Source organism: Neopsephotus bourkii, unplaced genomic scaffold (assembly GCF_033783945.1).
Source record: "Neopsephotus bourkii isolate Nb327-2 ecotype Australia unplaced genomic scaffold, CSIRO-AGI_Nbou_v1 NB_882, whole genome shotgun sequence".
NCBI lineage: Eukaryota > Metazoa > Chordata > Aves > Psittaciformes > Psittacidae > Neopsephotus > Neopsephotus bourkii.
The window spans coordinates 1,222,680-1,234,901 of NW_026901376.1; the positions used below are offsets into that span (position 1 = coordinate 1,222,680).

At 42.5% G+C, this 12,222-nt stretch overlaps 1 protein-coding gene across 6 annotated transcripts in view; it reads left to right on the forward strand.

Moving 5' to 3' along the window:
* Positions 1-12,222, forward strand: part of MAD1L1 (mitotic arrest deficient 1 like 1) — a 372,249-nt gene that overhangs the window by 93,447 nt on the left and 266,580 nt on the right. Inside the window, exon 1 of one of the 6 annotated variants that reach the window (XM_061357023.1) lies at positions 10,266-10,330. The exons of the other annotated variants lie outside the window; for them this stretch is intronic. Coding sequence (XP_061213007.1) covers positions 10,296-10,330 — 35 coding nt within the window. The 5' untranslated portion in view covers positions 10,266-10,295. Of the gene's footprint in view, positions 1-10,265; positions 10,331-12,222 lie in introns of those variants that run through there. 6 annotated transcript variants of the gene reach the window in all.

Genomic DNA, 12,222 nt, shown 5'->3' on the forward strand with positions numbered 1-12,222 from the left:
TTTGGGTTGGATAGAACCTTAAGATCATTCAGTTCCAACCCCCTGCCATGGGCAGGGACACCTTCCACTAGAGCAGGTTGCTCCAAGCCCCTGTGCTCAACCTGGCCTTGAACACTGCCAGGGATGGGGCAGCCACAGCTTCTCTGGGCACCCTGTGCCAGTGCCTCAGCACCCTCACAGGGAAGAACTTCTTCCTAATGTCTCATCTCAATCTTCCCTCTCTCAGTTTAAAGCCATTCCCCCTTCTCCTGTCACTGTCTGCCCGTGTTCAAAGTCTCTCTCCAGGTTTCTCTAGCCCCTTTAGGCACTGGAGCTGCTCTAAGGTCTCCCCTTAAGGAGCCTTCTCTTCTCCAGGATGAACCAGCCCAGCTCTCTCAGCCTGGCTCCAGAGCAGAGCTGCTCCAGCCCTCAGAGCATCTTTGTGGCCTCCTTTGGACTTGCTCCAACAGGTTTTTCCCAGTATTCTTTCCCAAGTTAACCACATGACACCCAGAAAGAAAACCAGATACAGGTTTGTCATCTGCTTTGGAAATATCCATGTGTCCACATAAGGTTTGCAAGAATTCACTGTGCTACAGTTAACGGTGGTTTGAATGTTCAGTGCAATGTAAATGTTGGGTTATACCTCAATTCTCTTTAATCCCAGTGCAGTGATTTCATCCCATGTACTGTACCACAGATGGGTGAAATGGACTACTTCACAAATCCAGTTTAAAAACTAATGGATGAACTTTTGGAAGCTGTGGTTTTCTTCTATAAACACTGTTGGTAAACTGCAAATAGTAAATCTACCTGGGTTTCAGAAAGGAGCCTTTAATGACTTCGGATCGATAGAAATGTTTCCATACATTTTTATAAAGCCATGAAAACTGTTGTTTCATTCGAGTGTTCTGCCTTTAGAGAAACACTGATATTGGAACAGCAAGATCCTGAAAATGAGAACACAAACTGCCTTGGAATGAATTGATTATCATTGTCTAGATGGAGAGAAATATCAGAAAAGCACTAATGAAATCAGCTAGATTGGGCTTTTTAAATACTCTTGTATGAATTTTGTAACAAGTAATTACAGGTTTATGGATTTTTAAATCATTCTCAGGTTTTTAAATATGTATATATATATATAGATGCTATCAGTGAGTAATAGTTGGAGCTATGGAATCAATAGTCTCTAAATAGATTAATGAATTCGACTGAAATTGGGTGACATACTGATGTAAGTGCTTGCAGGTAGACTTCTCAATATAAGCTAATTTTGAGGTATTAAAAAGTCATAAAATCAGCTAGAGATGAGAAAATATTTACTGTTTTAGGCATATATACCAGTATCACATGATATGTACAGTATAGTAGGTTTGGAAACATTTATAGATCTGGGGTTTTGCTATTTACTGCTTTTATGCAGTTTAAGAATAACTTTGAACAGCTATAACATCAAAGAGAAGTCTCTCCCAGGGTCACAGTCTGTCAGCTCAGGCGGTGTCCATGCACAGAATAACCTCCTTAAAATCCTTTGTCTTATGTGTGCCTTTAGCACTGTCCCCTGTTATTTGTGTTTTGTTTTCTTGCTTGCTTGGTTGCTTTTAATTATTTCATGTGTTTTAGTCTTCTAACAAGAATGATGGCCATATACAGTTGTTCTGAGAGTTATCTTTCATATATAACCTCATCTTTATGCAGCAATTTAGAAAGGCTCTGAAGCACTTCCTGGCTGTTCCTACCTGACACTTGCACATAATGGAGTACTTCCAAACATTCTTTGGTTTGGAACATCACTTACAGCTGGTACATCTGCTCTCTTAAAAGCATCACCAAGCAGTAGTCAATCCACAACTGGCAGTCAGGGGTGACATTGTTTATTGCTGTTCTTGGAATTAGATCTTCTGTGTATTCTTGCAAGCTTCTTCTGAATTTACAAAGGTGTATTTGCAGTAAAATGACCAGATTCCTTCTTGAATTCCCTTAAAAACAGACCAGTTCTTAATGTTTTCCCTCATTCTGATGCTGAATTTGGGAAGAGGGTTTGCTGAAGGTTTCTGTGCAAAATTGACAACAATCTCAATCATGACAATTCAGTTTTGCGTTACTTCCTATGAACAAGTCTACCCAGGCTAATTCTGCACAGACGTTAGTGGAGGGATGTGCACAGTGGCACACTGTTAACAAGCATCATCAGAGAGTCTGGTGCCTCCAGCCTTTGGGAATGGTGCAGCTGTCAGTGCTTTAATGGCACATCCCAAAGCAGCATTGCCTTAACGGAAGCTTTCCCCTTATTAACCATCCTAGTTTGTCCAATTTATTGAGTGAGTTTGTTGTTGTTGTGTTGTTTTTCTTCCTTTTTTTCCTTTCTCTCAGATCCAGCACTGTGTTATTGCAGTATTTGAGTTCTTCTGGTAAAGATGGATTCCCTATTTTCAGCAGGGGCCTTGCTTAGCTTTGCATTATGCCGCTTTAAGTGAGCTTACACAACATACTAGTAAGGTATATGTATTATGGCTTGCCTAGGACTGTTGACATTTCTTTATCCTTCAGTAAACTTTGTTTTCTGTACTGTTCTGTGAAATCTGGGGGAAAATCCTGCCCTTTATTCTGAGTCACAGGGTTCATTTCTGCTAAAATACCTGGAGTAACCAAAGTAGATGCGACTTGTAAATTCTCCTGGCCTTGACTGAATTGAGTGACAAAGAGCTGCCAAAATGTGGATTCTTGATCACATCTTTCTTCTTCTCTTTCTGCGTCCTTTCACGGATAAATAGGATAGAAAAATTCCCATTCTGACTTAAGATGCTCAGTGCTGAAGGTTAGATCTGGGAACATACATTGTAGGAGTGCTTCAGCAAGCAGTGATTGAACTCATGAGTCTCCCAGTATTATTCAGACCAGCCCCTTTCCCCCCTCCTTCCTTGTAATTCCAAAGATCTAATAGACTCTTGAATCAAGGGTGCAAAATTGTTTCTTCTTTTCCATTTAGATCTTCATCTTTCTTTAGATTTCTTTCTTCAAAGATATTTTCTGATCTATGTTCGTGTTATCATTTGCTCCCGCAGGAGTGATTAGATTGTGCCAAAGCACAGAGAGCAGAGTTCTTGAAGCAATTGAATGAGGAAGACAACTTACTACAAGAAAAATGCCTTGGGACATGAATTGCTTTAATTAAAACCTTCAGGCAAAAGTTAGAAGTCTCAAAGTACATCTCACGTAAATAAGATGGTGGTTTCTTACTGCTTTTTAATGTTGTTTGATGTATATTACAGTCGAGCAAATCTGTTTTGCGGTAGTTCTACACCTACCATATAAATCTGTATTTTTGTACTTTCCTATTGCCACGCAGATGTTAAGAAGCCTGTTTATGCACAAGAGTCAGATTCCCAAATGTGGTTTTCTGTGCATGAAAGCAACAGTTGGAGGCTAAACACTGTTAAATTGACTGTTAAGAAGAAGTGATTGTACAGGAACTCGGAAAGCGGGAGGCTCTCTCGTGCACTGCAGGTGTGAACAGGTTTCTCTGAGACCTCTGGGGATTAGAAGTGTTGGAGACGCCCCATCAGGGAGATCAGTTAGTATTTAAAAAGATGCAAAAAGATAATACTTGTTACTTTTCCAACGCCGTGCAGGATGAAACAGTACAGGTGTTCTGTTTTAATATCCGTAAGTACTGTGTGTTTGTGTCTCTCTGTACACACACAGAAATCACAGAATGGTTTGGGCTGGAAGGGACCTTAAAGTTGGAACCTCATCCAGTTCCAACCCCCTGCCATGGGCAGGGACACCTTCCACTAGATCGGGTTCCTCCAAGCCCAGTCCATCCTGGCCAGGGATGGGGCAGCCACAGCTTCTCTGGGCAACTCTTCATTAGGGACTGTAGAGACAGGACAAGGGGTAACGGGTTCAAACTTAAACAGGGGAAGACAAATTGGATATAAGGAGGAAATTCTTTACTGTGAGGGTGCTGAGGCACTGGAATGGGTTTCCCAGGGAGGCTGTGAATGCTCCATCCCTGGTGGTGTTCAAGGCCAGGTTGGACAGAGCCTTGGGTGCCATGGTTTAGTGTGAGGTGTCCCTGCCCATGGCAGGGCGGTTGGAACTGGATGATCTTAAGGTCCTTTCCAACCCTAACTATTCTATGATTCTATGAACCTATGAACCCGTGCCAGTGCCTCACCACCCTCACGGGGAAGAACTTCTTCCTTATGTCTAATTTAAATCGACACCCTTTCAGTTTAAAGCCATTTCCCGTGTCCTGTCACTACCCGACCTTATCAAAACCCCCTCTCCAGATTCCTTGGCTGGAGATTCAGATTCAGCCCCTTTAAGCACTGGAAGTTGCTCTAAGGTGTCCCTGGAGCCTTCTCTTCTCCAGGCTGAACAAGCCCAGCTCTCTCCGCCTGTTTCCGTAGCAGAGGTCCCTCTGAGTATCTTCACTGCCTCCTCTGGACTCACTCCAGCAGCCCATAAATATACATATATTGCAGGTTTAGGAATTTTCTCAGTCTCCAGTAGCAGTGAGATGCCAAGGTCTCTCGTGACAGTTTCCACTCAGTATCCCACTGGTGCTGTGGTTCTTTGCTATGCCTCCAGTTGCACTGGAGAGCAGAATACTGCTCCCCATCTCTTCTCTCCTCCCTGATTTTTCTCAAAGCACATTTCTGGATACAAAACATTAGAAATAATGGCAAAAATGCTTCATTATTAATAAGTTAACCTTGGCTGCGTAGGGCTTGACTACTTCTGTCTGCCTTGGTGAGCTTGAAGTGTACTTTGCTTCCAGATACAAACAGAAAGGAAATTCTGCACAGAATAGCCATGGGGTTCTCTTTATAAAATGTCTACTTCTGCTCAAGTGGGCTGATAGTAGATCGGAAACATTTCATTGCTGCTGATGGCAAAGATACTTCATACTTCACTGGAGATATCTGAACTCCATCAGGCCTTTACTGCTAGGAGTCAGTATGGCTTGGTAGATGAAGATCAAGACTAGAAATGAAATGAAATGAAAATAAAAGGCAAAATTTCAACCCTTCCTTTCAGGATTTTCTGCCCAGCAATGGAAGGCTTGTTCATCTTCTGCATTAACATCTTGCTTTTATCGAGAAGGCTACATCTGCCTTCCTTACAGAGTGAGAAACAGGTGAATACTTTTGCACTGTCTGGGATAAATGAAGTACAGTTTGGGTATCTTGCTGAAATGTGCAGGTTTAGGCCTTCCTGCCACCAGGGCTTTTTATATCTTCAAATGATATTCAACTGAATGTCATTATTAACACATAGGCAAATTAAACTTCTTTATCTCCAGTGTAGTCTCATACCCACTGGCATCCCAGATATTTGCTTTGTGATTTTCCTTTGTCAAAACTCCTCGGTTATCCTCTGCTGCCACAGAATCCTTCAATGGCTTTTCTTTGGCCATCTGGTGGTATTAATTGTGTGATGGACCTCAGACAAGAATATTCTGCCCAGTTACATTACTGGCTACTAGTGTGGCAGCAAGTATTATTAGTAGGTATTGTGTATTGGTTTGCATTTTCAAACTGCCTTTCATTGAAGACCATTAATGAGCCATGTAGTGATTAGTTTCTTTTTCAGCAGCTTCAGCAGAGATTGATGGAAGCAAAGTCACAACAACCAGATAGATGTCCCAGAACAGGAGTCCAGGCCTGCTGGACTGATGGTGTTATTTAAGGACAAGTCAGTGGGTGTGCTTGGTTTTGATTGTGCCTGTACTGCTTCTTTGTGGTGGAGGATCAGGTGCCTTGAGGTTATGAACACTGGTGTGGTCTCCGTCTTGTGTATATTTAAGGTCACTGGTTTATGGCTTTAACATAGTCTTTCCTTCTTGATGTAGACAAGCTAGCTTGCCAGGTCCCAGGTTCTCCAGTCTTGTGAATCTTATGGCTGATGGAACATGGTGTTCTTCTTGCCTCTGGTGAGAAAGGGGTGTTTGCATAGAAGATTTGCTCAGTACCTAGCTGTGCTGTGTAAGCATAGAATCCTTCTATCAATTCATACAAGAACTAACCCTGCCTTTTTAAAGGTCATTTCTGTCTCAGTCAGCTCTTAAAGTTCAAGAGGAAATAAACTGCTTAGAGTTGGCATTTTTCAAGTCAAGTGTCAACTTTCCGAGCCCCCAAGCTAGTGAATGCGGAGGAAGGAGAGATTAATAAGTGAGCTGCTTGGTTGATACAGTGATTGTGCAGAAATGTTCCCTTTTTTCTTTCCTCTGTATGGAGCTTTGGAATGAAATGGAACATCATTGAAATATCTCACTTTCTCCTTTTCACTTTGCAATGCAAAAGTATCCAAAGCTCTTTAGAAGTGCTTCTTTTCTCATTAGTCCACTGACAGCAAGCAGAGAGTTTGTCAGCTCTGGTGAAGTAGGACACAAGGAACATTTTATGACAATGCCAATACCTAAAAGCTCCCTTAACCACAGAATCTTATTATCCAGTGAGAATAAAATGCATTTTCAGAAAGCAGCTGAAGGGTGAAGTCTCTGAGCAGGTGCTTGCTCTTAACTGCATTGATGCCTTTTCCCATGCAGGAGACAGCGGATCGATAAGGAAATAAACAGCAAGAATGGGCTTTATTAATCAGGTACAATGGAGGCAGCAGGGGAGATGATAATGGAAGAGAGGTGGCAATCGAAGGGCATGCTGAGCATAGAGCATCTATTGGCTGCCAAAGTGCCTGTATTGAATGTGGGAGATGTAGGCTCTGGAGGGACCAGCTCTGCTAATTGTGCTGTTGGGTGGCTCCACAGAGAGCGAGCTCTGCATCCCCCTGTGTTGGGTTTTTGGCGACTTTTTGCCTTGTGTATTTGTTTTGTTGGTCCATATGAGCTCTCATTGAAGGTTCTCAGCCTGAAACTTTCCTCTTTCCTTCAGAAAGGAGTTTGTAAAACTAATCACAGCAGCAGCACTATCTTTCTTGCTTTGCTTTTTGCCACAGCACAAACTATTCTTTGGTGATAAATCAGCCTTGCCAAGCATCTCTGCATTTTCCAGCTGTATGTTCTTAACCTTCTTGTTTTGCTGGTACAGTTATGAATTCTTAATGTAGGAATGCTCTGCCTGCCCATCATACTGTGGGAAATGGTGGTGATAGTGTATTAAGGGCTGCATTTCCAAGTGCCTTTAAAATAGGAATAGTTTTCTGGTTTTCTCTATATGCAGGTGGCCACTTGCTGTGAAATCACACATGGTGTTATTTTTTATGCCCCTTGGGTTTTTATGCAGTTCGTGTTTGGTTTTTCTAGATACATACTTAAAAGAAGAGCTCTTTGGAAAATTTGGGGCTTTGACAATTGTCCTTGGTAGCCCTTGTTATTGTCCCCTGGGATGCTGAAAATGAATATTGTGTGCCTGCTAACCAGAGGGAAGATCATAAGCAGATCTGTGCTTGCATGAGAAGTTGATTCACGGTCCTTTTAATTCCTATTCACATTCTGTCAGCAATACATGAAGAGAGGTGCTGTGAGGAGTCCTGGCTGCCAAGGTGAGGGGCAGCCCAGTTGCTCTGGTCTGAAACATTGGCTGCTCCAGTCACCTCTTTTTATACACATCGAACAGCACAGATGGTGCATCTCACCCTTCCCTTTACAGGCATTTGTGGGCCACCTGTGATCTGCAGCCACTTTTTATCTCCTCTTTGGAGCATGATCCTTTTCATTGTCCTCTCCAAAGGCTGCACCTTTTGGATAGCAAAGTCAGGATCTAACTGGGGCTGTGTTGTGTGGTGGCTCTTGGCAAGCAGCTTAGTGCTCAGGGAATGAAGCAGTTCTCTACAGAAATGCCCTATCTGTTCCAAGCACCAAGAAAACCTCAACTAAGGTTTGTTCAAATACAATAGATGTAGGCTAAATCCTTACATATTAGGAGATTTCTGGCAGGTTTTGAATCCTTTTTTATTCATAGGAAGCTATGGTAGCAGAGACTGATCAGCTGGACCCTTCCTGCCTTAGCCAGCAGCTGACAAACTGCACCTGGGAGAACAGGATTTTCCTTTCCCAGCTACTAGTTTATACTTTGGGAATTGAATATGACTCACGGATGGAAGAGAGAAAATAACACGGTCACCTAAAAAAATGCAACAAAAATGTGCACCTGAGTAAAGCTGAAGCTGGATGAGATCTGTTGGTGTGCATTAAAAATAAGCAAAGCCTCTTCTTCAATGCTATTCCCCACATTTGCCATCAGATAAAAAGTCAGCCTAAGCGAATGAATCCATTCCAGAAGCTTTGGGAAAGTCTAATAAAGGAGGAAATACACAGTGATGCTTCTCACGCTTAAGGATTTCTTGAGCTGAAGGTGATAGCTTTTGTATTTAATAGCCCATGATTAATTTTCCTTCATTAATTTGCTTAGCTCCTCTATTGGAAGAGGCAGGGAACAATTGCTCCTTCTTCACCTCCTGCCACTGATGATTTTGCAGAGTCACGATTGTTTTTGTTCCTCTCAGACTGCTGTGGCAGAACATATTGCAGTTAAACATGTGATTTTCTGCATCGCATCAGTTATTCCTCGTTACTGGACACTGACCAGGGCAGTATTTGACAGGGGCATGAGAGTTTGGGTGGTAAAGATTTATCAGAGCTGGTCTTCATTATTCTCCATGAAATGGAGAGGGGAGAAATGAGGCCAACGTGGTCAAGTGCCTACTAAAAGGCAGAATGGGAGGGAGAATGATTTCTGTATTAGAAATGTGTGCCAAAATCACCATGGGCTGGGAGCTGGGAAGCAAGTAGATGAAGCAGAACCGATCCCAGTGTGCCTGGAGGGTCTGGCAAATGCCATTCCTTCCTGGGAATGACATAACACTTGGTATTGCTTTGCACTGCTGGAAGCGCTGTTTGCAAATAGCACTGGTAGCACGCAAAGTAGTTCTCTAATTGAGTGTTTATTTTGCTATGGAGAGACTCCCACGAAGGTGAATTTTGACTGTGCTGCTTCCACATCCCAGGAAAGAGAGAGGTGAAGAGTTGAATCAACCACTGTGTCCAGAAAGGTCCCATAGAGATTCCGAAGGAATAGTTGTGAAGCAGTGCTTATACTATAAGTTAAGGACTTTTCAGCTTCTCTTGCTGCCCTGCTGGAAGGGACAGAGCTGGGACAGCTGACCTCAGCTGGACAAAGGGACATTCCAGTCCGTATGGCTTCATGCTCAGCATATAAACTAGGGGCAAAGCTAGTGGGGACAATGCTTGGGAACAGGCTGGACTTTGGTCGCTCGGTGTGAGCAACTGGTTTTCATTTGCATCACTTATTTTTCTTGGGTTTTATTTCTCTCTCTTTTTGTCATTTTCATTACATTATTATTGTTATTAATTATTGCTACCATTATTTATTGTTATTATAGTGGTTTTATCTCAACCTATGAGTTTTCTCACTTTTGCCCTTCTAATTCCCTCCCCATCTCACTGGAGGAGTGTGAGCAAGTGGCTGTGTGGGACTTAGTTGCTGGCTGGGATTTAACTGCGACAGTGCTGACTTCTGGTGCTGCAGGAACTCTTCACACTGTACCTGTTGAATCCAGGCTGGACTGCTATCCCTTCCCTCCAACATTTCAGTGTTGGCAGATGGAGCTTTTTGATGTGTGATTTGTGATACCAACTGGCTGAAACCAAATTACATAGAACAAAGCTGTTCTTTTATGAGTAGCACAGAAACAAAATGACTTGGTTGCCATGTCTTTTAAATTCATTTCCCTAGCACCACTTCACCCTCAAATAAAGCAGCTGACCCTCTGCTCATTTTGTGGTTTTGAAACCTGGAAGTGCTGCAGAAAGGCTGTTGACATGTCTGCCTGGCTGGTTTCTGTGTATTCATTACAAAAAGATTGCATAGCATGTAGTATTGTTTTATTAAACATTTAAAAACATTGATGCAGGAAAATCGATGTAACAGGGCTATAAATGTAGTTGTTCTGGCAGTTCTCCTTTCACAGTGACAGCTTTATTCCTCCTGCCTTATACTGGTTTAAGGATTCTTTGAGCCAGTTTGGGGGATGGAAATTAGAGCAAAGTAGATCTCTGTGCCCTGCAGGTAAGTCCTAAGAGTGTCAACAGTCCAGTGGATTTCAGGGAGATAACAAGGAAAACAAACATCCACAGTATGTTTTAGGAATAAGGTTAGCAGGATTTCATTGGTTAAGTCTGATCTGGGCATATCCTTCTCCTGGGGGGCAAATCACTGCTTGGAGACACTCTGAGCAAGCAGTGTGCCTCTGCTCAGCTGCCCAACTGTATCTGCTGAGCAGAGTGAGAGCAAGTGGTTGTACAATATCTCTTGGGCTTATGGAGAATGGGAGTGCAGAGCCACTGCAAAAGGAATGGCAAGTATTCATGGTGTGATGGTATAGCTTGGAAAGATCCAGTCTTTTTAGTCTCATTATCTGACACCAGATGGCTGGAGATCAGCTTTTCTCCATGTGGATGTATGTGAGAATGAAAAGTAGTTTAACTGGGATGAAGCTTACTCCACGGTGGATATTTTGGGGCAATTTCAGCCAACTGTTGTTTTTTTGCTCATTCTTGTTCTTAGATATACGTTCTTGCTTTTAGGGTTTTTTTTTTTATATTTTAAAGTAATATTTGCCCCGTATGGAAAATAGGTACTTGGAAGGTTGCATCAGTGAAGTTCTCAGAGGGTAGGAAATGCCAGAATTCAAGTCAACCAACACATCCTTAATCTGGTTTCCTATGCCATGCGGGATTCCCGTTCCACTTGGCTGAGATAGTGCATTATGTTGACTTAATGAGCAGCTATTAATGTTTTTCTACAGAAAAAAAAATAGCAATTCTCATGCTAGTCTTTTATACCAGATACAAACCAAGGAGAAAGTGTAGCCTTATACTGGGGATGCCATTCTGGAATACTTAGAAGTTGTTCTTTCAGAACACTTTGCATTACCCAAAGCTTCATATGTTCTGAGCAGCTGCTGTTGATTTCAGTACCAAGCAGTAGTGTCAGTGCCCAGGACCTGAGCTCAGCTGAAGGACTGCCAAATGACTAAGCACCAAGGACTACCTTTGAAAAGTTCTTGCTGTCAGCCAGGAGCTTTGGCATAGGCAAGAATTGGAACCAGGTTTCATCTGGGAGACTTTCAGTTGCCTTAATTTGAGACCATTCTCTTTAAGCAGTTTCTGTGCTTCATTGCTCTTCCAAATTCTGCAGCAAATGAGGCAGAGATCCCGCAGAAAACAGCGAATCCTGGTTTGTTATTAGGGCATGGGAGAAAAGATAACACATTGCCATGTTATATTGTTTATGCATAAAGGCACTGTGGCACTTGGTTACAGGTTATGTTATTTGGTCATGGGATTTTTAAGACCTCTGCAGTCTTAATAAGCATCCATGTTTGGGATGTAATGACTAGCAGGTCTGTTACAATGCTGTGCTTAATATGGCTTGGATCATGGTAGACTGCTTTGGTGTAAGTGGAGTCAAAGCAGGTGGGAGGCAGATATGAAATGAAGTGAAACTGGTGGTTTTGGGAAAGAAAAGCCAAGAGCAGCAGTCTGGAGTGCTTGTCATAGATAGCTATGTGACTTTTCAGCTACTCCTTCACTTTTATCTGTGCCCATGTCCCATGGGTCAGTGCTAGGGGGTAGAACTAAATTGTTTGGGTTTATTTCTTGTCAACAAGTAACCGTTACAAATTCTCCTCTGAGTCTCCAGTGTAAACCTAGCCAGGTTTTCATCACATAACCTGGAAGGGTTTTCACACACAAAAGCCTGACGCTGAAATGCTGAGCCATAGCTTTGAGTTTTAGTGAGAATTATGGAGGGGGGTCCATCACTGAATTGTTCTGCAGGAAATACTTTAGACAGTTGTTCATTCAGGTAGTCTGGGATCCAGACATTAAAAAAAGGAATGTGACTGAACTGTTATAAACAACACTCATCTCGGTACTCATTTCACTGTGGAGTACAGTTAATGCACACTGGAAATGAGCTCTCGTTGGAAAAGGTAATTTGAAGCAGCTCCACAGAACCTTCCCGAAGCTGTCATGTGTCATGAGGCTGTGAGGGCTCACTTGCTGTATTGCAGTGGAGGGTTTAATGTTTTGTTTTCCTCACCTAAACACTTTGACCCTCTTTATTTGATTAAGATAAGCTATTCTCTCTCACTGTCAGAAGCCTGGGATTTCAGTGGATCTGTTTGCTGACAAGCTGGTTCAGCACAGCCATTCTCCTACTCATTTCTTCCCCACCTCAAGCAGATTTT